This window comes from Phocoena sinus, chromosome X (genome assembly GCF_008692025.1).
Source record: "Phocoena sinus isolate mPhoSin1 chromosome X, mPhoSin1.pri, whole genome shotgun sequence".
In the NCBI taxonomy this organism is placed as follows: Eukaryota; Metazoa; Chordata; class Mammalia; order Artiodactyla; family Phocoenidae; genus Phocoena; species Phocoena sinus.
In genome coordinates this window covers 21,227,214-21,252,385 of record NC_045784.1, presented here as the reverse complement: position 1 = coordinate 21,252,385, position 25,172 = coordinate 21,227,214, and the positions used below count along the sequence as shown (strand labels likewise).

The window sequence follows — 25,172 nt, the reverse complement described above, 5'->3', positions numbered from 1 at the left end:
GGGCTGCAGCGTGCCGAACTCTACTCTGAGTACTCTGAGTCCACGCTCCCAGCATGAGCGTTCTGCCCATAACCACTACCTCCGTAAGACCGAGTAGTCTTAAATCCACTGACAGAAATCAGTATTTTACTGGAGTTAAATGGAATATAATATTTAACATAACCGTTCTTTTACAAACTAAGGAAAAGCCATGCACGTGGTGCTAAAGCAAATGAAGCTTTTAGTGTTTACAAAGAGACAGTACCTCAAATCTGTTTGGTATCTGGCCCACGTTTCTAAAACCAATTACCCTCAATCTATAACTCCAGTCCCGATATATTATATATCATATATATATGACACTGGGGACTTGAACTGATACATCCAGCTGCCTACTTAACATGCCTACAGATCATGCCTTACTTAACATGCCTACAGATCTATTACAAGCCTCAAAGGTAACACATCCAAGATAAAACTTAATCTTTCTCCCTCAGATTTCTCCTTCTTAACAAATATTTCTACTAGCTAACCAGCTAGAAGACAAAAATGGAGGCATCCTCCTTGATTTCTTCTTTTCCCTCACACTCCAACCTAATATATCTGCAAAAAAAAAAAAACTAGCTCCCTTATGTTGCTTAGTTCTCATTCATGTTAGCTCCTAAAGAAGCCTTCCCTGACCAAGCTAAACTAGCCAGCCATCTTAACATTGTTTAGCCCTCCACCCTGTTTACTTACCTGCACAGCATTACTTCTATCATATTCTCCTATGCTTTGTATTTGTTTATTCACTTATTTAGACTCTGTTTTCCCGAATGACGCTCTCCCCACGCCAAGCCCCTCTACACCCCCTGCCCTAGGCAGAATGTGAGCCTCACGATGCAGGGACTTTTTACGTCTTGCTCAACACTATCCGCGGTACCTAGAATAATCCATGGCACACAGCGGATGCTCAATAAATAAATACACACACGCACACAAAATGTACGAATGAATGAATCCTTACTTAAAAAGCATATCTGTCTCAAATTTGTCCTAAGAAAGGGATACTTGAAGCTGTATAACTAGGCAATGAACTTTTTGGCTCTCCTACCCCATAACATGTTTAGTTTAAAATACTCTCATTTTTAGATATGGGACGGTTACGCCATTTACCTCCCTTCCTTTGTATGTCACCAAAGCAGCCAGTGGTTTGGCATAAAATCTGCTGTAGGAAAATCCCAGGCAGCCATACATACTGTTTGCCGTGAGCTTCAAAGCCTTCTGTCGAATATCATACTGCAGGCCACATAAGGACAAAAGACAAACAAAAGTATTTGTAGGTGCTTCAGCATTACATTAGATGCTTTCTAGCTCACCAATAAGAAGAGGAAACCCGCAATAACCCTGGAAAAAAGAACTCTTAACATAATCAACCCATCCTCCCAGATCCATGATTCCCTGACCTCCTAGAATCAAGTAAACACACACTCCAAAGTTCCCAGAAGTCAGAAGGATGTTGCTCAGATACAGTTCTGCACATAGACGTGCCTGGTATTTTGAGGCATACTGTGTTTCTGAATGGTTTCCTACCCACCAACTTAAAATAAGCACATGCATTTGCCCACAGCATCAAGTTTAAATCACTCCTAGATAATCAAATTTTCAGAGGTGAGACTGTCACTCAGAGGTTGCTGAGTGGAAAGAGATACCTGAAGAACAAGGTCTGGATTTAAATCTTGCTGTTTCATTAGTTGTTTGACTTGTCTTCTCCGCTCTACCAGTTTCCGGATCTCTCTGGGCAAAATGCCCATTTCCAGGCTTGGATCTGGCAGCTCAGGGATCTGTTCTTGTTCTCCATCCTGATGAACACACGATGAACATTTCAGACAAATCAAAATTTCATGAAATGAATTCCCAAAATCATACACTGTGGGAGCTTACCCCGTGATCACATCTTGAAAAGCTACTTTCTTGTCTAAGTAAAGGTCAACAAAGTGTGGGTGGTAGAAGAAAAAGCTGAGAGGGCTGCAGAACAACTCAACATTGCCCTCTTCTCCTCCAATTCTCTCAGCCCATCATTCCCAGTACCTCCCCCGTCTAGTTATTGACAAATGTAGGTATCATTTAAAGAGATGAATTTTTACACATGCTCCTTTCCTCCCTTCAACAAGATTGGGGAGCAATATGTTTGGGGAAATTGTTCTTAAAATAAAAACACTGGGCTTCCCTGGTGGCACAGTGATTAAGAATCCACCTGCCAATGCAGGGGACACGGGTTCGAGCCCTGGTCCGGGAAGATCCCACGTGTGCACGGGCAAAGCAACTAAGCCCGTGCGCCACAACTATTGAAGCCTGCGTGCCTAGAGCCTGTGTTCCACAACAAGAGAAGCCCCCACTTGCTGCAACCAGAGAAAAGCCCGTGCGCAGCAACGAAGCCCCAACGCAGCCAAAAATAAAATAAATAAATTTATGAATAAATAAATAAAAACACTAAGAGAGATCTCTAAAATTTAAAAAAAGATAAAAAAGCAGCTAAACTACTGTTAAGTCCTGTGTACTAGCAAACAAAATGCTATAAAATTTTTTTAAACTATGGGGAATCATAGCAATTATTGTAAATGTTTTAGACTGAAAGATAAAAATATAAATACTAGGGGCCTCCCTGGTGGCGCAGTGGTTGGGAGTCTGCCTGCCGATGCAGGGGACACGGGTTCGTGCCCTGGTCTGGGAGGATCCCACGTGCCGCGGAGCGGCTGGGCCCGTGAGCCACAACTGCTGAGACTGCGCGTCTGGAGCCTGTGCTCCGCAACGAGAGGCCGCGATAGTGAGAGGCCGGCGCACTGCGATGAATAGTGGCCCCCGCTTGCCGCAACTAGAGAAAGCCCTCGCACAGAAACAAAGACCCAACTCAGCCAAAAATAAATTAATTAATTAATAAAAAAAATGTAATTCATGAGTGAAGTCAGAGTATTTAAAAAAAAATAAAATAAAACCTAAATCAGCAGGTTTCTTCTAGGAATTTGGAGCCCATATTTTAATAGGCCATGACATTTCTAAAAATTAATACATGTATACTTCTTAGTATTTATGTAGTACCTTTTGTCTACAAATTGCTTTGCAATCAGTAAAACAGCAACATTTTAAGAAAGCAACCAGCAGTCTTCTTATATTAAAATTTACAGCAGGAAAATGCAGGGAAAGCATTAGACCATTTTTCTCAAGGCTCCATTAATTCTATTAACAGGCTGCCAAGAAAAGCCAGGCACATTTGCCCTTTCAAAGGTTCAAAATTAAAAATAAACCTCTTGGCTTAAAGTATGTCAAGTCAATGCCGTTTGATAACCCAGTCTTTACAAAGTGTCTGATTTTATAAAGATCAATAACTTCAAATGAACAATCTCACAATAGTAACAGGGACTATTATTGTTTTCCAATAGAGCAGATGATGACAGCAAACCTATTAAAGAGATCTTGGTACACATTCCAATTTATTTACAGCAACTATGGAGGTGCAATAAAAAGTAAACGGAAAGGATCTGGAGTCAGGAAATTTACAGTCCAGGCCTGGCTCCACCAGCACTAGCTGTTCTCAAGACTTGAGGCACTGCACAGGAAAATGATATGGAACCCATAAACTGCTTACATGTATAGTATTTTTTAGATGACCTCTAAGGTCCCTTCCAACTCTGAAATGTTCTCATATCCAAAATCCAAACTGGAAAGCTCAAATAAACAAACTGGTGGCGGGGGGCAGGGTTGGTGGGGGGGGGGTTGGCGCTGGATAACGATAATCATCCTAATACTGACACAGCAGCAGGACAAAGCCCAAAGAATATCATTAACCGAATGTATTCACTACCTTGTGGGGATGTCTACTCAATACCTACTCTGTAAAATTATCCTCTAGTCCCACAGAAGGGCCCATCCTCAGCAGACGCATTTGTACTGGGTGAACACACTCCTGTGGTGATGGCTGATGGATGAGTGTGTTCAACAACTTAGGCAAGCCTCTAAGATTCTCTCTTCTGGGAATATGGAATTGGGACTGAAAAACAGCCCCCAAGCATGTGGCTGGAACCAAAAGACATGTAAATTCAGGAGCTAGAGGGCAAACAGACGTCTTCTGCCCCATGTACAAAGAAGCAGAGAAAAACATACAGAGATAATAGGTTAATTTACATCTTTTACTGCTGAAGAACCAAATCTAATCAAATTCCCTACTGACAATCAATTGTATAAGCTTTATATACGAAGAACCACACATTAAGTTATTAAGCCCTACATAAAACTGTTGACTGAATGATCACTAGTTAAAATCCATGTGAGATAATTCAAAAAGATCCTTTTGAAGAGGATGTTTAATGAGTAGAATCATTAAGAAATGCTTTCATAGCCAAAATTTAAAAGCCTGAAAATAGCAAGTGTTTGGAGTAGAAGGGGAACAATTCACATACATGGCTGGTAAGAGTGCAAAACGGTATAACCACTTAGGAAAACAATTTGACAGTTTCTTATCAAGTTAAACATATACTGCCCATGCAACCCAGCAAATTCCCTCCCTAGGTATTTACCCCCCCCAAAATGAAAGCACACATCCACAAAAAGATCTGCATAAGAATGTTCACAGCAGTTTTATTAATAACAGCCCAAAACTGAAAACAATCCATATGCTCATCTCAGGGGAACAGGTAAGGGTGAAATACTTCTTAACAGTAAAAATGAAAGAACTACTAATACTGCAATAACATGGATTAATCTCAAAAACATTATATTGAACAAAAAAAGCTAGATACAAAACAGTACAGGGCTTCCCTGGTGGCGCAGTGGTTAAGAATCCACCTGCCAATGCAGGGGACATGGGTTCAAGCCCTGGTCCAGGAAGATCCCACATGCCGCGGAGCAACTAAGCCCGTGTGCCACAACTACTGAGCCTGTGCTCTAGAGCCCACGAGCCACAACTACTGAAGCCTGTGCGCCTAGAGCCCATGCTCCGCAACAAGAGAAGCCACCGCAATGAGAAGCCCGCACACCACAACGAAGAGTAGCCCCAGCTTTCCACAACTAGAGAAAAACTCGCTCGCAGCAACAAAGACCCAACGCAGTAAAAAATAAATAAAATAAAATAAATTAATTAAAAAAAGAGTACATACTGTATTACTCCATTAATATGAAGTTCTCAAACAGGCAAAATTAAGCTATGGTAATAGAAGTCAGATCAATGACTGACTGATGGAAGAGGGGATTGACTATAAAAAGGCCAAGTGTGACATATCACAACTTACAGGATGAAGCTAAAGCACTGCTTATAAGGGAAATTTACAGTTATAAATATCTAAATTAAAAGAGAAGACCTCAAATCAATAACCTAACCTTCCACCATAAGAAACTAGAAAAAGAAGGGCAAACCAAACCAAAGAAACCAAAAGGAAGTAATAAAAATTAGCACAGAAACAAATGAAATAGAGAACAGGAAAGCAATAGAGAAAAACCAAGGAAACCAAAGTTGCTTCTTTGAAAAGATCAACAGTGGACTTCTCTGGCAATCCAGGTGTTAAGAATCTACGCTTCCAGTGCGGGGGCGTGGGTTCGATTCCTGGTCGGGGAACTAAGATCCCACATGCCGTGACAAATGAGAACAATAAAATTTGGTTAGAACCCAGGGAATTGACCTTTAAAAAAAAAACCACACAATTTATGGGAATTCCCTGGCGGTCCAGTGGTTAAGACCCCACGCTTCCACTGCAGGGGACGCAGGTTTGATCCCTGGTCAGGGAACTAAGATTCCACATGCTGGCGCAGCCAAAAAAAAAAAAAAATCAACAAAATTGATAAACTTTTAGCTATACTGCCAAAGAAAAAAGATGACTCAAATTACTAAAATCAGGAATAAAAGAGGGGACCATCACTACTGACCTTAAGGAAATAACAGTGACTAAAAAGGAATACTATTTACAATTTTATGCCAACAAATTAGATAACCTACACAAAATGGACAAATTCCTAGAAACATATAGACTCTACCAAAAGTGACCAAAGGAGAAATAGAAAATCTGAATAAACCTGTAACAAGAGACTGAATTAGCAATCAAAAAAAGTAAAGTCTAAGACCAGATAATTTCACCAGCAAAAGTTAAAGAAGAATTAAAGCGAATCCCTCACGAACGCTCCCAAAGAAACAGAAAAGGAGGGAATACTTCCCAACTCATTCTATGAGGCCAGTATTATCCTAAGACCAAAACCAGACAAAAACATAACAAGAAAAGACAACTACAGGACTTCCCTGGTGGCGCAGTGGTTAAGAATCCGCCTGCCAATGCAGGAGACACTGGTTCGAGCCCTGGTCTGGGAACATCCCACATGCCGCACAGCAACTAAGCCCGTGTGCCACAACTACTGAGCCTCCCGGCTCTAGAGCCTGCAAGCCACAACTACTGAAGCTCACGTGTCTATAGCCCATGCTCTGCCACAAGAGAAGCCACTGCAATGAGAAGCCCGTGCACCACAACAAAGAGTAGCCCCCACTCGCTGCAACTAGAGAAAGCCCGCACACAGCAATGAAGACGCAATGCAGCCAAAATTAAAAATAAATTAATTTAAGAGAAAGAAAAGACAGCTTACACACCAATAGCCCTTATGAATACAGAAAGAAAGTCTTCAACAAAATACTAGCGCATCAAATCCAGTGATATATAAAAAGCATTATATACCAAAGCCAAGTGGGATTTATGTCAGGGACACAGGATGGCTCTACAATCAATATAACACATCCTATTAAAAGAATAAAGAACAAAAACCGTACAGTCAATAGACGCAGAAACAGTAGCTGACAGAATCCAAAACTCTTTCATGATAAAAAAAAAAACACTCAACAAAATACTGATACTGATGATATATTGATATGGCCTCATACTGAAAAAGGCCAGCTATGGAAAACCCACAGTTAACATCATATTTACTGGTGAAAGACTAGATGCTTTCCCCTAATGTCAGGAACGAGACAAGGGTGTCTACTCTTGCCACTTCTATTCAACTGTACTGGAGGTTCTAGCCAGGGCAGTTAAGCAAGAAAAAGAAATATAAGGCATCCAGATTGAAAAGAAAGAAATAAAACTATCTCTGTTCACAGACAACATGATCCTGTATATAGAAAATCCTAAGAAATCACAAACTATTACAACTAGTAAATGAGTTCAGCAAAGTTGCAGGATACAAGATCAATATACAAAAAATCAGTCATATTTCTATACACTTGCAATGAACAATCCAAAAATGAAATTAAGAAAACAATTCCATTTGCAATAGCACCAAAAATAATGAAATATTTAGGAATTACTTTAATAAAAGAAATGCAAGACTTGTACATTGAAAACTAGAAAACATACTTGAAACACGTTAAAGACCTAAATAAATGGAAAGACTCGATTTTCATGGACTGGAAGACTTAACACTGTTAAGATGGCAATATTCCCCAAACTGATCCACAGATCTGATACAGTCCCATCAAAATCCCAGCAGGCATTTTTGCATAAATTGACAATCTGATTTTAAAATAAACAAAATGTGAGATATATCCCTACAATGGAATATTCAGCAATAAAAAGGAATGAAGTACTAATACATACTACAACACGAATGAACCTTGAAAACAACATGCTAAATGAAATAAGCCAGGCACAAAAGGTCACATATGACTCCATTTATATGAAATGTACAAAAATACACAAATCTAGAGGCAGAAGGATTAGTGGTTGCCTAGATCTGGAAGGGATGAAGGGATTGAGGGAGGTTACAGCTAAAAGGGATAGGGTGTCTTTGGGGAATAATGAAAATGTCCTAAAATTGTAGTGAAGTTTGCAAACTCTGCAAATAAACTACCAGCCATTCAATGGCACACTTTAGATGGGTGAATTGCACGGTGCATGAGTTACAGCTCAGTAAAGCTGTTAGATAAAAGACACAGAACCAGTCTGAGTCTCCTTCTACCCAACCCTCCCCCCTTTTTTGACCACTAAAAAAGGATATAGTGTTATCTTTTATGAGGAAAAACTAGAACACTGAGCCCTTTGGTTATCTTCCTTCTTTAAGCACTACTTTTAATCTCAATATCCAGAGTTCCCAGTTGAATACAAACCTCTGTAACTTTCTGTGCCTCTGAAGCAACTCTTTGCACTGTTGTAAAACAAATGTTGAATTCCTGAATGATGGAAGGATACAAACTGTTGAAGTCCAGAAGCAAAATGAACTTATCATAAAAACCTGCAAGAGAAAAGCCCCGTTACAAAAAGTCTTTTAAAAAAGTAGATTTGGCAAAACGCCATATTAGAAGTAACATATTATGAAATGATATACTATCCAGAGCTGTGAGGTACACAAAAGGAAAAAAGGAGTCAACTACCACTCTGTAAAAATGACTTGGATTAGAGTAAAGAGTCAGGTCACAAAAGAAAAGGAAAGAAGAGATACTGTCTCGCCTTGAAATCCCAGCAGTCGCCAAAGTATGCCATTATTATAGGCAAACACCTTCCCATATCAATTACTTTAGACAAGTACCATGTCCATTTCCAAAAAACGCTGTTAAATTCTCCTTCAAGAAAGCATTCCTTCCCACCTACCCTCCACACACCCACTCCCCAAATGTTTCATGAGCTACACCAGTGAGTGGTTATACATTTTTTTTACAATCACACCTGCAGGGAATAAAAACAGGCAGCCCATTTACCTGTACACAAACTGCTGAGACAAGAGATGTACACAGAAATGTCAGCAGTGGAACGATCCACCCTTTTCACTTGCAAAGGGTGAACAGAAAGCTACTATATTTCTCTAGGACATTTACAAAGAGTTATCTTCACCGTGAGAAGAAACTGAATAAAAATAAATGTCCACAATTAAGACAATAATAACAACAGCAAGCATATATTGATAGCTTACTCTGTGTCTGGTACTATTATTCCTTAAATCTCTGCGTGGTATTTTTCTTGCCATCATTTTAAAGAAGAGGAAACTGAGGCATACGCAGGCTACAACAGGCAGCCCAAGCACATAGCCAGAATTCAAGGCCAGATCTGTCTAACACCAAAGGATGAGTGATCTGTCTCATTACAACTCACAATAAAATCACTTTTGTCAAAAATGTCTCCTACTCAAGAGTTCAAGTTACTTGATAAAATTGACATTCATTCCTGCACAACAATGTGAATACAGTTAACAGCACTACTCAACTACACTTAAAAATGGTTAAGATGATTTAAAAAAATTTTTTTAATCTTTTCTAACTGTTTACCACAAAACATCTTATTTGCCATTCATGATTACAGGAAACAATTATTCTCTTGTTAAAGTTCAATTTGGTAGTTACTGCCTGTACTTTAACTTCGCTGTCCAATTGCACTGGCCCTCGCACGCTGGGCAGAGGCGGAGCCCAAGAGTAGATGGGAGGAGACAGAGGCGCTCCTACCACAGGACAAATAGGTTGGCAAACTGCACAGAGCATATCCTCCAACCTACCCCCTTTTTGTACCACTCGTGACCTAAGAATAGTGTTTATATCTTTAAATGGTTGAAAAAAATTTTTAAAGACTATTTCAATGATATGTGAAAATTATACAAAATTTACATTTCTATGTCCATAAATAAAGCTTTCTTGGAATACAGCAAAAAAAAAAACCCACAAAAGATTCACACTCATTCGACGTTAGACTGGCAAACAAGATTTTCGCATGAACATGAGAAAATAAGGTCATTATGAAACCTATTCACTAACCTACAAAACACAACTCAGGCCTTCTCGTTTCTCAAGCCTGGCTCTGCATTAAGTTCCTTAGCATCAGGGGCAAACCGAGCCACTGCGTTGCCTTACCAACTTTCGGGTCCAATACCAAGCCTCCAGAATAAGCTGCCTTCTTACGTCCTTTTTTGTATTTATTGGTATCTCCATCAATGTCTTCATCTTCATCTCCCTAAAATCAAATGGAAAGATAACTTCACCAGCCAGCAACTAATGGACCAATTTAGAAGGTTTATGATCCCCCCCACCTTTGCAACTGCAGTACACAGTTCTATTTAACATTCTATCTAACATTACTTTTAGTTAGTGGTCCTACCTCTGAGGAAAGACAGTTATTGTAATATTTTCATAAATCCTAATGAATGCCAAGCATGGTAGTTACCGAAACAAACACTATATCTGAGTTGATAAGTATGCAAATTCTACTTTAAAATATTTTTGAATTCACAGAACTTCACATTTTAAAATCAATGGACAGGGCTTCCCTGGCGGTGCAGTGGTTAAGAATAGAATCCGCCTGCCAATGCAGGGGACACGGGTTCGAGCCCTGGTCCAGGAAGGTCCCACATGCCATGGCGCGATGAAGCCCATGCACCACAACTTCCAGGCCTGCACTCTAGAGCCCGTGAGCCACAAGTACAGAAGCCCACGCACCACAACTACTGAAGCTTGCACACCTAGAGCCCGTGCTCTGCAATAATATAAGCCACCGCAATGAGAAGCCCATGTACCACAATGAAGAGTAGCTCCTGCTCACAGCAACTAGAGAAAGCCCGCGCGTAGCAACAAAGACCCAACGCAGCCAATAATAAACAAATAAATTAATTTTTAAAAATAAATAAATAAAATAAAATCAATGGACACTAAAAATTCAACTATTCATATTATGTAAAATTTGAGATTCTGAGTCCTCTTAAATTCATTACTCTAACATTCATGATGTAAAAGCACAAAATATTTTATATAGATATTATCATTATTCTCATTATTAATATGGACACCTTAAAATAAGTACATCCATATAGTGAAAATTCTTTCCCAAGTAGTTTACTAATAGCCAACATTCAATACCTCAGCAGATGTCAAACTCCTATAAGTGAATACTTCCTTTACTAATTTTGATAATGTGCATAAAACAAGCAAATATAAGAACCTGGGTCATTTTAACATTAGACTCCCATTCTGAATCAATTACTAGCTGTGCTGATAAAACAGTAGCTAAGTTTTACTTCCAATGCGATGGAGACCACTTCAGAAACCTGATTGTAGTGACCTTAATCCTACTAGAATATAAAAATGAAACAATGCAACACAAAAATAAAGGCTTATGGGTTCAAGGAAATAAATGGTTCAAGTTGCATCTAAGTTTGGGTAGGGCTAACGAGGCAAAACGCTTTCCAGGTATGGTCACCTATCAGAGAGGCCTAATGCCTCCCTCAAAGAATTTCATATTTCACAAATAATTTTTATCTGTATAGAGAAACATAAAGAAGGAAGTGACCACACAAAACAACAAAACAAATGTGACACAGTTTCTAGAGTATACAGGGAATTAATTATTTGGGGAGCAGATACTATCACAGCAAAGAAAACCCCAAAAAACAGCTATCTAGATAATAAGAGGGGGGGGATAAGAAAAAGCAAAACACTATACAATTTTGGACCCACCGGTTTTTGCTGAGGCTTTCTGAAAAGCTGCTTGTCAGGCACAATGTAGTTGTTTTCATAAAATGCATGAAGCAACAAGAACTCGTTACGCTCGGATCGTCCACCCATCAGCGTCCTAGACTATTAAATAGAAGTTTTTTTTAAAAAACTTGAGCTCAAAACCAGAATAAACAAAAGCAACTTCAAGTTGGCAGATTTAATCATAGCACCTCCTTCAAAAATCACTCATCATAACAAAGGCTGCTTTAAAAAAAAAGGTGCTAAATTATTTCTAGCAGTTTCTTTAAGCACTATGGTTAAAATGAGACAAAGAGCTTAAAATACTGACAACTTGCGCTATTTCTTTACTTCCAAATGGACCATTCCACAAATCAGACACATCCAGATGTCAGAGATGGTCCTTATGTTCGTCCAAATTTCAACATACTGCACCTGGCTTTCCTCCCCTTCTCCCAAGCAGTTCTTCATTTTACAAAAGAAGCCCAGCTTTCAGAATACAAGTTACTTATTTTATAAGCATGCATTTAGACTCATTATCATATAACGACTACCCCCAGAAAACACTGGATCCAACAGGAAATGCTTTTTCCCCCTTTCTATGTTAAATTTACCATAATGTTCCCAGCGATGTTAGTGATCTGCAATGCTAATGGAAGAACATTTAGCTCACACATGATCTGCAAAATGAACCTGGCATCTTTCCAGGTGTGTTCCAACAGGTACAACAGATAAGAAGAGTCACTGTACAGAAAAGAAAGAATGAAACAGAATCAAGTAATTAAAAGAAACAATGATTATAATCATAACTTCATGAACTATCACAAAAAATTTTTGGTATAAGTTAACTTCTGAGCAACGGCACCGCAGCTTTGGAAACAATTTAAAATAAGGTCAGTATGAAATTAGGAATTCATTCATACCATTGGTCCCAATCAATGCCCTTCTCTAAAACACACAAAAAATCCCACAAAGATACAATCTGAAAACTCCCTAAATTCTTCCATTCATCCATCCATTAAATACGTATTACATACCCACTCCGTGCCAGGCATTGTTCTAGATGCTGGCTGTGACCAAAACAGACAAAAATTCCCGTCCTCATGGGGTAGACAGAATATAAATTAAAAATTTAATATGTGATATGTTATATAACACTAAGCATTAAGAAGAAAAACTAAGAAGCAAAGGGAATATTAAGTGTCAGGAGCAGAGACAAATTTTAGTTAGGGAACTGAGAAAGAGTTCACTGAGAACAAAAACCTGCAGGAGGTGAGAGAGCAATCCTTGTGGATGGGTTATCTCTGAGAGAACATTCCAGGCAGACAGAACAGCACATTCAAAGGCCCTGAGCTGAGCATAAATCTGGCAGTTCAAGTACCAAGAAAGAGACCAATGGCTGCAACAGAGAGAATGATGGAGAAGAGTAGAAGGACAGAGCTAACGGCAGAGAGACCCATTGTATAGGACCTTGTAAATCGAAATAAGTACTTTGGTTTCTACTCTGCATGAAACAGAAGGTCACTAGGAGACTGTAAGCAGAGTGCCATATCTAACTTTAGCACGGTGACTCTGGTTCCTGGGTTGAGAACAGACAGCAAGGAGTCAAGGGCAAAAGCAAGGAGACGAGTGAGGAGGCTAATATAAGAAAGACCCAGGGCTTCCCTGGTGGCGCAGGGGTTGGGAGTCTGCCTGCCAATGCAGGGGACACGGGTTTGTGCCCCGGTCCGGGAGGATCCCACATGCCGCGGAGCGGCTGGGCCCGTGAGCCATGGCCGCTGAGCCTGAGCGTCCAGAGCCTGTGCTCTGCAACGGGAGAGGCCACAACAGTGAGAGGCCCACGTACCACAAAAAAAAAAAGAAAAAAGAAAGACCCAGTGACCCAGGAGAAAGAGTTTGGTGGCTTGGACCAGGGTGGGTCCAACAGAGGGGAAAAGAAGTGGTCAGATAAAGACATATTTTGAAGATGGAGCTGACAGGATTTCCCGATGCATGGAACATAAGATGTCAGAGAGAGGAATCATAGATGCCTCAGAGGTTCTGGGCTGAGGATGACTTTGGAGGTTTCCAGCGATACTGGAAAAATAAGAGGAACCTAGAGGAGGTCAGGAGCTCAGTTTTGGAACAAGCTGAGTTGGAGGTTAATGTCAGACATTAAGTAGAACAGGCAGGTGGAGATATGAGTCTGGAATTCAGGGAAGAGAGGTCTAAACTGAAGATATGCTGGCGGGAGGCATCAGCACCCATGTGGTATTGAAATTCCTGCGACTCAACGAGATCAACCAGGGAGGGAGTGCAGTCAGAAAGAGAAGCAGTCTGAGGACTTGGGAGGAACAGGCAGAAAAGAACGAGGAGTGGCCAGAGGGGTAGGAGAAATTTTAAGAAATCATCAAGCACAAAGTTTGTTACGCAAAATGAGTAAGTTCTGGAAATCTAATGTACAGCAACGTGGCTACAGTTAACAATAATGTATCATATACTTGAAATCTCCTAAGAGGGGTAAATCTAAAGTGTCCTCACCACAAAAAAAAAAAAATGAAAAGAAAAGAAAAAATAGTGATTGTGTGAGGTGATGAATAGGTTAATTAGCTTGATTGTGAGGATTATTTCACAATGTATATCAAAAACATCAAGTTGTACCTTAAATAAAATACACTTTTTATTTGTCAATTTGACCTCAACAAGGCTGGAAAAAAGAAATAATCAGCAATATCTCCAAATATTTGAATGACTTCTCAGATTTTATATTTCTAAAATATTTGCATTAATTTCTGAATTAATGGCAGAAACCTAAATATCACATCAATTTCCAAACTGCTCTCAGGAAGCATCAAGATGGTGTTAAATGAGGGAGATATTATGATAAAATTAGAATAATTCAAAAAGCAAAATAATTCAAATTACTCAAGTAATGGAGATGGTGATTCTGACATGAAGACAGACAACCTCCCCCTTCATAACACCACAGGCTCCTGTCTCTCCAGCCTAAGGATGATTCTGGTGTCTTGCTGTTGTTAATTTCAAGACAGACAAATTCTGAAGCATCCATGATCATACCTGTACATATTTCGTATATTTTCCATTGGGATTACAACCCTTTCAGTTTTTAGAATCTGCTGAACAAGTTCAGACAAATGGTAGCTTTTACAACGAATCAATTCCTTTGCCGAAATTTCCACATCACAGATCATTCGGCCACAGGTAGCATTTCTTTCACCAAATCCACTCCTGCCCTACAAGGGGAGGAAAAAAAGCAAATCCCATGGAAGAACAGATACTGAGAACATTTCATTCTAACTTGCTTTGAGGCTAGTCCCAAAATTACGATGATGAAACTCTCATTGTTCCATTCATGCATTCATTCAGCCATCAATCAAATGTTTTTGAACACTGACTACGTATCTGACACTGTTCCAGGCACTCGGAATATAGGGATACAGCGGTGAGCAAAATAGAAAAGCCTGGTCTCAATTGAAATATACAATAAAAAAAAGAAATTATATAGTTTTAGGAGGTCATTAAGTACACGAAAAAGAGAAAATAGAACAGGGTGAGGGGAAAAAGGAATTTGGGGGGACTACATCTTAAATAGGGTGATCGTGTAGACCTCACTGAGAAGATGCCATATAAAGAACCCTGAAGGGGGTAAGGGGTTAGCAAAGCAAGTGTTGGCAGGAAGTGTTTTTAACAACTCTATCGCCATAAAGATATGAATAGGAAAAGAAGCAAGAGCACTGGCTCCCAACTCCAAACTGTGGCAGCAGAATCCTCTGGAGAGCATTATAACGGTACAGAGTCCTAAGCTCTCTGATGAGGCAGCATGCCGTTCTACTGATAGCCTTTAACTAAAATAAGATTCCAAGTGCTGAGCACTGTCAGGTTTAGGAAATGAAGGTGCTTCATCCAAAACCACCCAACCTCCCTTCAGTGAAGCAAGCAGGTAGAATGAGAAGTGACAAGCTTTACAAGAGTCACACGGGGCCTGGATTCAAAATTTTAGTTCTTCCCTTTACTAGCTCTAAGATCTTGAACAAGTTCTGCCACCCCTGTGAGAATGTGCAATAAACCTGGAGCTACTGTGAGAGAGAACGAACACAGAAGGCATGCTGCCCGTTGTCTTCTCACAGACTCAGTGTCTGCTCCCCTCCCCCAACCCCCGTTCCTCCTTCCAATCTCCTTCCTTAACGAGAACCCGCAACTCTGCTCTTAGGGATGCCCAAGTGGAGCTAACAAACATGTGCTGTCTCTAGATTCTAAGAGCTGATTTTTAAAACTACCAGTGGTTTTTTAAGGAACCTCCATACTGTTCTCCATAGTGGCTGTACCGATTCACATTCCCACCAGCAGTGCAAGAGGGTTCCCTTTTCTCCACACCCTCTCCAGCATTTATTGTTTCTAGATTTTCTGATGATGGCCATTCTGACTGGTGTGAGATGACATCTCATTGTAGTTTTGATTTGCATTTCTCTAATGATTGATCATGTTGAGCATTCTTTCATGTGTTTGTTGGCAATCTATATATCTTCTTTGGAGAAATGTCTATTTAGGTCTTCTGCCCATTTCTGGATTGGGTTGTTTGTTTTTGTTATTGAGCTGCATGAGCTGCTTGTAACTTTTGGAGATTAATCCTTTGTCAGTTGCTTCATTTGCAAATATTGTCTCCCATTCTGAGGGTTGTCTTTTGGTCTTGTTTATGGTTTCCTTTGCTGTGCAACAGCTTTGAAGTTTCATTAGGTCCCATTTGTTTATTTTTGTTTTTATTTCCATTTCTCTAGGAGGTGGGTCAAAAAGGATCTTACTATGATTTATGTCATAGAGTGTTCTGCCTATGTTTCCTCTAAGAGTTTGATAGTTTCTGGCCTTACATTTAGGTCTTTAATCCATTTTGAGCTAATTTTTGTGTATGGTGTTAGGGAGTGATCTAATCTCATACTTTTACATGTAGCTGTCCAGTTTTCCCAGCACCACTTATTGAAGAGGCTGTCTTTTCTCCACTGTATATTCTTGCCTCCTTTATCAAAGGTGACCATATGTGCGTGGGTTTGTCTCTGGGCTTTCTATCCTATTCCATTGATCTATATTTCTGTTTTTGTGCCAGTACCATACTGACTTGATTACTGTACGTTTGTAGTATAGTCTGAAGTCAGGGAGCCTGATTCCTCCAGCTCGTTTTTTTTTTTTTTGGGGGGGCGGTACACGGGCCTCTCACTGTTGTGGCCTCTCCCGTTGCAGAGCGCAGGCTCAGCGGCCACGGCTCACGGGCCCAGCCGCTCTGTGGCATGTGGGATCTTCCCGGACCAGGGCACAAACCCATGTCCCCTTTATCGGCAGGCGGACTCTCAACCACTGCGCCACCAGGGAAGCCCCCTCCAGCTCCATTTTTCGTTCTCAAGATTGCTTTGGCTATTCGGGGTCTTTTGTGTTTCCATACAAATTGTGAAAATTTTTGTTCTAGTTCTGTGAAAAATGCCAGTGGTGGTTTGATAGGGATTGTACTGAATCTGTAGATTGCTTTGGGTAGTAGAGTCATTTTCACAATGTTGATTCTTCCAATCCAAGAACATGGTATATCTCTCCATCTATTTGTATCAGGTTCCTTAAAAAACTACAAATAGAACTACCATACGACCCAGCAATCCCACTACTGGGCATATACCCTGAGAAAACCATAATTCAAAAAGAGTCATGTACCAAAATGTTCATTGCAGCTCTATTTACAATAGCCAGGACACGGAAGTAACCTAAATGTCCATCATTAGATGAATGGATAAAGAAGATTTGGCACATATATATACAATGGAATATTACTCAGCCATAAAAAGAAATGAAATTGAGTTATTTGTAGTGAGGTGGATGGACCTAGAGTCTGTCATACAGAATGAAGTAACTCAGAAAGAGAAAAACAAATACCATATGCTAACATATATATATGGAACTTAAGAAAAAAAAAAGGTCATGAAGAACCTAGGGGTAAGACGGGAATAAAGACACAGACCTACTAGAGAATGGACTTGAGGATATGGGGAGGGGGAAGGGTAAGCTGTGACGAAGTGAGAGAGTGGCATGGACATACATACACTACCAAATGTAAAATAGATACCTAGTGAGAAGCAGCCGCATAGCACAGGGAGATCAACTCGGTGCTTTGTGACCACCTAGAGGGGTGGGATACAGAGGGTGGGAGGGAGGGGGACCTAAGAGGGAAGAGTTTTGGAAACATATGTATATGTATAACTGATTCACTTTGTCATAAAGCAGAAATGAACACACCATTGTAAAGCAATTATACTCCAATAAAGATGTTAAAAAAAAAACTACCAGTGGTTTTTACCAATAAAATGCTGAATTCAAAGGAAAAGGTGCTTAGTGCCAAAGTTAAAATGCCCTATCATAAGGCAACAGATTCCTAGTCAAAGAAGCACAGGGTACTCCCTGGTAGCTACTTCATATAAAGAAACCAAATAGAGAAGTTAAGATTTTGAAAATTATTATTACCCCAAGCTTTGGCATGTTGGATCGCTTCAGCCGACCTATCTTGGACCAGTAAGGAACTTTGCACACATTAATTCTCTGAAGTAGCACTTCCAGTTCAAACCCATAAATATTATGACCCTAGTGAGAAAAAGAAGGCAGCCAATAACATTATAAGAAACGCAAATTAGAGGATTTATCTTCATATGCATAGAATTTCTTTGCCCTTTCTTTTTCTGGTCTCTAATTGAAGGCCTCATGAGCTTACCTCCGATTGGGGTCCTTTCTTCTTCAGGAGTTTATTCATCAGCAGCATTCATTAGCCTTGACATTAACAAGGCTGCTAAGCAGATTGCTGGAATAAACTTTATTTTATCCTAATTGATGCAAGGTTCATATGATGTCTTTTAATTTGCAACTCATGCTTCACAGTCTCATGCAAATTTTAATGTCCCATACTTTTTAGGTGATCAGTAAAAGCTGTATTCAAACAATTTCTTCTTACTTCCTTAAAAACCAAGAACCCAGCTATGTTGCGTGACAGTTTACATAGACATCTCTAGAAAACGGAGGAAGTGCATCTAGTTTCTTCCTAAAGAACTGAGTTCAAACACTACTGATTTAGACTCTTAATCAATGTGCAACTAAATAAACATATACTATCACTCCATACTTCAAATAAGAACTTTGCTAAAAACATGGAAACAAAACTATCCCGAGTAAAAAAATCTCAAAAATATTACCAAATTTTCCATGTCTGTAATGATAATTCCCATCATGTGAATTTTGTTTATTCTAGTAAGTTAAACTAGATGAAGTTTAAAATAAATTAATAAACATATTTGTCACTAATTTTAATTAAAAATATATACCACTATATATTTATGGCAAGTTTGTCTATTAAACTAAGAGACCCAAAGGACATGAGGAAGTCTCATTTCCAAATTATCATGTCTGGGATTAGGGACTCAAACCCATGTCAGGATTCTCTCTTATTTCAGTTTGGATTTCTCACAAAGTCTTGGCTCTTACACCCTAGAGCAGGCCAGCTACCCTAGACTCCAAGATATCTCCTTGGGGTCCAAGAGAAAGACTACTAGTGGAGATTGGGTGAGGGCCTGGTGCTGAGCCAGAGCACCACAGGAGGGCACTGTGGACAGAATCTTCCCAGCACTTTCAAGATGGCTCCTGAAATACCATAAGGGAAGCGGGTGCAGAGACACTGGTAACAACCTACAGGCTCTCAGTACTTTGGCTACACCATCTTCCAGAGAGGTGTCCAAGAGCAAAAACGAACACAGAAATATACGGCAAACATTTTTCACAAGGCTTCAATGTAACCAAATTACTGATATTACACTTAAAATACAGGCATTTATATGCTACTTCCCTCCAAAAAACCCAAAAGCACAAAATAATTTGATTGGTCCATTAACCCAGAAAAAAGACAAAAGGAAGAACTCCTTGATAGGAGTCTACAAACTAAGGAAGGCTGGAAGAAACACAAAGCAAAATGTTGTTTTAGGACTCTTCGGAACTGTGGCAGAGACAACTCAATGAATTATTACCTCTTACTATTTAGTAGGAGCATACTCAGTCATCAAGAGAAAAAAAGACTCCTGGCCACGAGCTCTCAAAGGAATATGCCAGAGATCCACTGAGCTCATAAAATTAAAATACTTACACTTTGGGGATACGCACCAAACCAAGGGAATTCACTCCTGTGACATTATACTGCTGGGCCACTAAGCCAAAATTTTGGAGCTATTAACAGTTGACATGAGTTGACTTATTTCTGGGCTGCTCTCTAACTATAAATAACAGGAGTATCCTAAACTTCAACAGTAATTCGTGAGTTGCTTTTCTATTAGAGGGGAAGAAAAAGTATCTTGTAGTAGGTTGGGGTTTTTTCTCCTTTCTGTTAGGAGAAAGTATAGCAATTCCCACCAGTCCACAGGGTTATTTCACTCTGAAAAGATTCTCCACTGCTCAAAAAGTACCAATCAAGTCACACTGAAAAGAACTTATGGAATGAAGAGCTTCCCCACAACATGGTCAAACATCTACTCACCACAATGATATCAGGATCAATTTTGTGAATTTTTGCAAGGAAAAAACCTAGCAGTGTTCTTTCTGTTGCAGCAACCTCAACCTTCACATTCTGTTAGACAAAAACATTCCAGTCACTTATCTTTACTCTCAACTACTATACCTTGGCTCCTTGTTCAAGCAGGATAAGATTTCTTAGGGTTAAAAGAAACGATCCATTTCAAAATTAAATGCAGCAATGAAATTCCTGATTCTAGATTTCACAGTAATAGTTGCACAAAATCTCTGAGGAGCTCATTCAAGTAATAAACATGTGAATGAAGCAAAATTTTAAGTGCTGAGCACTATCGAGTGCAGAAACGTCCCTCCATAGGGACACGCTTGTGTATCTGGACACATTTTATACCATCTGAATCAGAGTACCTATCAAAAACATTACTTACTTTCCTATATAATCCCTGGTAGACTTTGTTGTTTACGTATTTACCACATAAAGAGATCCCAAGGACTGTATAAACTAATCCCAAATAGTAGTGTAAAAACCCATAAATAAGAAACTAGACTAAAAACAAACATACATGTAAGAATTAAGTTAAGTGTCTTAAATAAAACCTATCTACACACAAAAGGCTTCCACTTGGATTACTCAATATAAATCAGATATTCAAAAGATCCACTCTTATTAAGACTCTTAAAATGAAGTTGATAGCTATGCTTTCTACAACTAGCTCAGGTTTAAAAAATATCAGTTTGACTCTAATGGAATTTTCCAAGGTCATTTTACTTACTAATTCAGGGCACTTCACAAATAATAGCCTGATCCAATAGTACCCCCAGACTACTGGACTTCTCAAACCAATTTAAAGTAAGTGGAACCTGATAAGGTTGCTAACTTTTAATTTTGGCAAGTGAAGACTTTAAAAAAAAATTTTAAAACCTACACATTTACCAACCCAGGCATTTCATAAAAGAAAAAACATACTCTCCAAAAATAAAATTCTTCATATTGAATACGTTTACTTTTATGAAAAACTCACATTATACTACCCCCCCCATTTTTATTAAGGACTCGTGAAAACTTCTTCATGGAGTATACTGGGAGTTTAGAGATCACTGATCAATTAAAGCCAGCCCACACCAACCCTCCCAATATATGTCACCTTTAATATCCACAGCGTTCTCAACTTCTCTTGACTTCCTTCAAGTTAGCGGGGTGGGGGTGGGGTGGGCTTTACCCAACACTTTCCCAAAACACTAATCATGTGATCATGCAATTTTGGAAAAGCTTCCAATTAAGTTATCTGAAGGAGGGTCTGAGACCACCCATCTATTAATAAAATGTCAAATCCCATTATTTCCAGGAAGTGAAACATTTAAACATTGTTAAATAACGCTTCTAGTTTTAAACTTCTAATACATTTTTAATGGGTTAATGCCATAGTCCAATCTAACAACAGATCTAATAAATTAACATATAAAATAGCGTATTTCTACTAATCCATAGCATTCTCCTTTTCTCTTTTTAAACAAATACATATTTCATATTTAAAAGGAATAAACAGTGAGTTCTTTACCTTTTCCTTAATGCCTTCTTTAAAATCATATGGAAAAATACAATCCTTTGGTTTAGACACAACTGTAAAAAGGAAAAAAATAAAGATTCCAACACCCATCTTAGTCCAATTTCAAGTACACATACACTGCAAGTTTCTGAATGGAAATCATCTTAAATATAAATAAATTCCCCTTGATCTCTAAATAGTTGCCAAAACAAACTACATATCCTAAAATTCATATGGAACCACAAAAGACCCTGAATAGCCAGGGCAATCTTGAAAAAGAAGAACAAAGCAGGAGGCATCATACTCCCTGATTTCAAACTACATTACAAAGCTACAGTAATCAAAACAGTATGATGTTGGCATAAAAACAGACATACAGAGAGCCCAGAAATAAACCCATACATAACATGGTCAATTAATTTATGACAAAGGAACCAAGAATATACAATGGAGAAAGGAGAGTCTCTCCAAAAAATGATGTTGGGAAAACGGGACAACCACACGCAAAAGAATAAAACTGGACCACTATCTTACACCATACACAAAAAAGTAACTCAAAATGGATTAAAAACTTGAACATACTGGTGGCGCAGTGGTTAAGAATATGCCTGCCAATGCAGGGGACACGGGTTCAAGCCCTGGTCCAGGAAGATCCCACATGCCGCAGAGCAACTAAGCCCATGTTCCACAACTACTGAGCCTGTGCTCTAGAGTCCGTGAGCCACAACTACTGAGCCGACGTGCCACAACTACTGAAGCCCACACGCCTAGAGCCCATGCTCCGCAACAAGGGAAGCCACCGCAATGAGAAGTCCGTGCACTGCAACAAAGAGTAGCCCCCGCTCACCGCAACTAGAGAAAGCCCGCACGCAGCAACGAAGATCCAACACAGCCAACAAAAAATAAATAAAAATAAATTTATTTTAAAAAAAACAAACCTGAACATAAGATCAGAAACCATAAAACTCCTGGAAGAGGGCCTTCCCAGTGGTCCAGTGGTTAAGACTCCATGCTCTCAATGCAGGGGGCACGGGTCCAATCCCTGGTCAGGAACTAAGATCCCGCATGCCATATGGCACGCCCCCCGCACCCCTCAAAAAAGAAAAACAACTCCTAAAAGAAGACATAGACAGTAAGCTCCTTGACAGCAGTCGTGGCAATGACTTTTTGGATTTGACGCCAAAACCAAAGGCATCAAAAGCAAAAATAAACAAGTGGGACTACACCAAAGTATAAAGTTCTGCACAGCAAAGGAAACCATCAACAAAATGAAAAGGCAACCTACCGAATGGGAGAAAATATTTGTAGATCATATATCTGATAAAGCATTAATATCCAACATATATTTTTAAATTCATACAATGAAAACAAACAACCTGATTAAAAAATGGGCAGGGGAGCTGAATAGACATTTTTCTAAAGACATACAGAAGGCCACCAGGTACAGGAAAGGGTACTGAACATCACAAATCATCAGAGAAATGCAAAACCACAATGAGATATTACCCACACCTGCTAGAATGGTTATTATCAAAAAGAGAAGAGATAGAAAGTGTTGGTTGGAGAGGATGGAGAGAAAAGGGAAACCTTGAGCACAGTTGGTGAGAATGTAAACTGGTACAGTCATGGAATTTCCTCAAAAACTTGAAAATAGAACCATATAATCCAGCAATTCCACTTCTGGGTATTTATCTGAAGAAAATGAAAACAGTAACTCGCCACTTGCGATAACACAGACGGATCCAGAGGGCATTATGCTAAGAGAAATAAGGCAGAGAAAGACAAATACAGTATGATCTCACTTACATGTGGAATAACAAAAACAGAAAAGAAAATGAAAAAAATGAGCTCAGATACAGCGAACAGACGGTGATTGTGGGGGCAGTGCACGAAATGGGTGAAGGGGGTAAAAAGGTACAAACTTCTAGTTATAAAATAAATAAGCCTTGTGTATGTAATGTACAGCATGGTGACTACAGTTAATAACCCCGTATTGCATATTTGAAAGTTGCTAAGAGAGAAAATCTTAAAACTTCTCGTCACAAGAAAAGTTTGTAACTATGGTGATGGATGTTAACTAGACTTATTGTGGTGATCATTTTGCTACATATACAAATATGGCATCATTATGTTGTATACCTGAAAGTCATACAATGTTACATGTCAATTATACCTCAATTTTTAAAAAGTTTAGAAGATTAAATCTGAAAAAAAAAGAATACCCAAGTACAGAGCCCTAAGTCCCTACAACTGTTAAAACTGCTTTGATGAAACATTTGCTATCCATCTAAGTCAGAATGGAAGATATTTAAGTCTTTCCCAAAGGAAATGCCCACCACCACCAAAACCTCAACCAGCATACAATGGAGGAACTCAGTCCAAACTTCTCAAAGCTAGGATAGTAAAGATGACCAAAGCTTCCCCCACTACACTCTCAACTCTCTGTCATTCACAACAGCTGTTCATACAGTGACATAGTCAGAGGAGGTAAATGTTGAAATGAGCTAATGACTCTCTCTTCCACATATTTTCCAAACTATTCTCAACATCACTTTATTTTGTGTATTCAACCCAACTTAAAGGGTAAAACTTCACAAAAATAACACATCACCCTCCCTTCTCTGCTTGCTTCCCTTGTCCCACTTTCCTAGTATCCAAGAAACCTGACAGGAGATGCTGCCCCAGTTAATCTCTGGTTCTGGGCTGGAAAATAACCTGGGAAGCATAACACATCAATAGTGTCGTGCCCTTATTTTATTTTTTACCAAAAAAATGACTATTTAACTGGCCAAGTTCTCAACATGCAATACGTCATAATCCACGGTGGAGACTGCCTCATGGCATGCAGAATTCTGTGGAATAGTTTCATCCATGGAATTGTATGCATAGCACAACCCAACTCCAGCACGATATTACCATAACTCTGCCCAAATAGGTAAACATTTATTTATTCCTTGGCATCTTGCCTCATCACACAGAAAACTCTGGCCAGGCTTCTATGACAGGCTTTTAGGGTGACATCATGAAAAGAAAATAGTTACAGCATAATTTTGACCCAGAAGAAAAAAACTACTCTACCACAATAGAGTAACCACTGGAACAGAGAAAAAGATATCAAACTGCCTCCCGACTTCCACTCCTAGAAAAAAATTAAACAGCTGAATAGGAGCAACCAGTCCAATAAAACTTAGGGTCCTCGGGCTTCCCTGGTGGCGCAGTGGTTGGGAGTCCGCCTGCTGATGCAGGGCACACGGGTTCGTGCCCTGGTCTGGGAGGATCCCACATGCCGCGGAGTGGCTGGGCCAGTGAGCCATGGCCGCTGAGCCTGCGCGTCTGGAGCCTGTGCTCCGCAACGGGAGAGGCCACAACAGTGAGAGGCCTGCGTACCGCAAAAAAAAAAAAAAAAAAAACAAAAAACTTAGGGTCCTCAACTGACCAAAAACAAACTTCTTTAGCAAACAAAAACAAAAATAAACAAATGGGACCTACTCAAACCTAAAAGCTTTTGCACAGCAAAGGAAACCATAAACAAGATGAAAAGACAACCCTCAGAATGGGAGGAAGTATTTGCAAATGCAGCAACTGACAAAGGATTAATCTCCAAAATTTACAAGCAGCTCATGCAGCTCAATATCAAAACAACAAATAACCCAATCCAAAAATGGGCAGAAGACCTA

At 39.5% G+C, this 25,172-nt stretch overlaps 1 protein-coding gene and 1 non-coding gene across 4 annotated transcripts in view; both read right to left on the bottom strand.

Moving 5' to 3' along the window:
• POLA1 (DNA polymerase alpha 1, catalytic subunit) overlaps positions 1 to 25,172 on the bottom strand; it is a 283,290-nt gene that overhangs the window by 238,072 nt on the left and 20,046 nt on the right. For all 3 annotated transcript variants that reach the window (XM_032620647.1, XM_032620648.1, XM_032620650.1), the window contains exons 13-22: positions 21,508 to 21,569; positions 19,956 to 20,045; positions 17,909 to 18,025; positions 14,471 to 14,646; positions 12,028 to 12,157; positions 11,417 to 11,536; positions 9,821 to 9,920; positions 8,093 to 8,217; positions 1,671 to 1,820; positions 1,135 to 1,257 (exon numbers count right to left, since the gene is read on the bottom strand). In XM_032620647.1, coding sequence (XP_032476538.1) covers positions 1,135 to 1,257; positions 1,671 to 1,820; positions 8,093 to 8,217; positions 9,821 to 9,920; positions 11,417 to 11,536; positions 12,028 to 12,157; positions 14,471 to 14,646; positions 17,909 to 18,025; positions 19,956 to 20,045; positions 21,508 to 21,569 — 1,193 coding nt within the window. The remainder of the gene's footprint in view (positions 1 to 1,134; positions 1,258 to 1,670; positions 1,821 to 8,092; positions 8,218 to 9,820; positions 9,921 to 11,416; positions 11,537 to 12,027; positions 12,158 to 14,470; positions 14,647 to 17,908; positions 18,026 to 19,955; positions 20,046 to 21,507; positions 21,570 to 25,172) is intronic.
• Positions 8,717 to 8,846, bottom strand: LOC116748185. Its single transcript, XR_004348197.1, has one exon.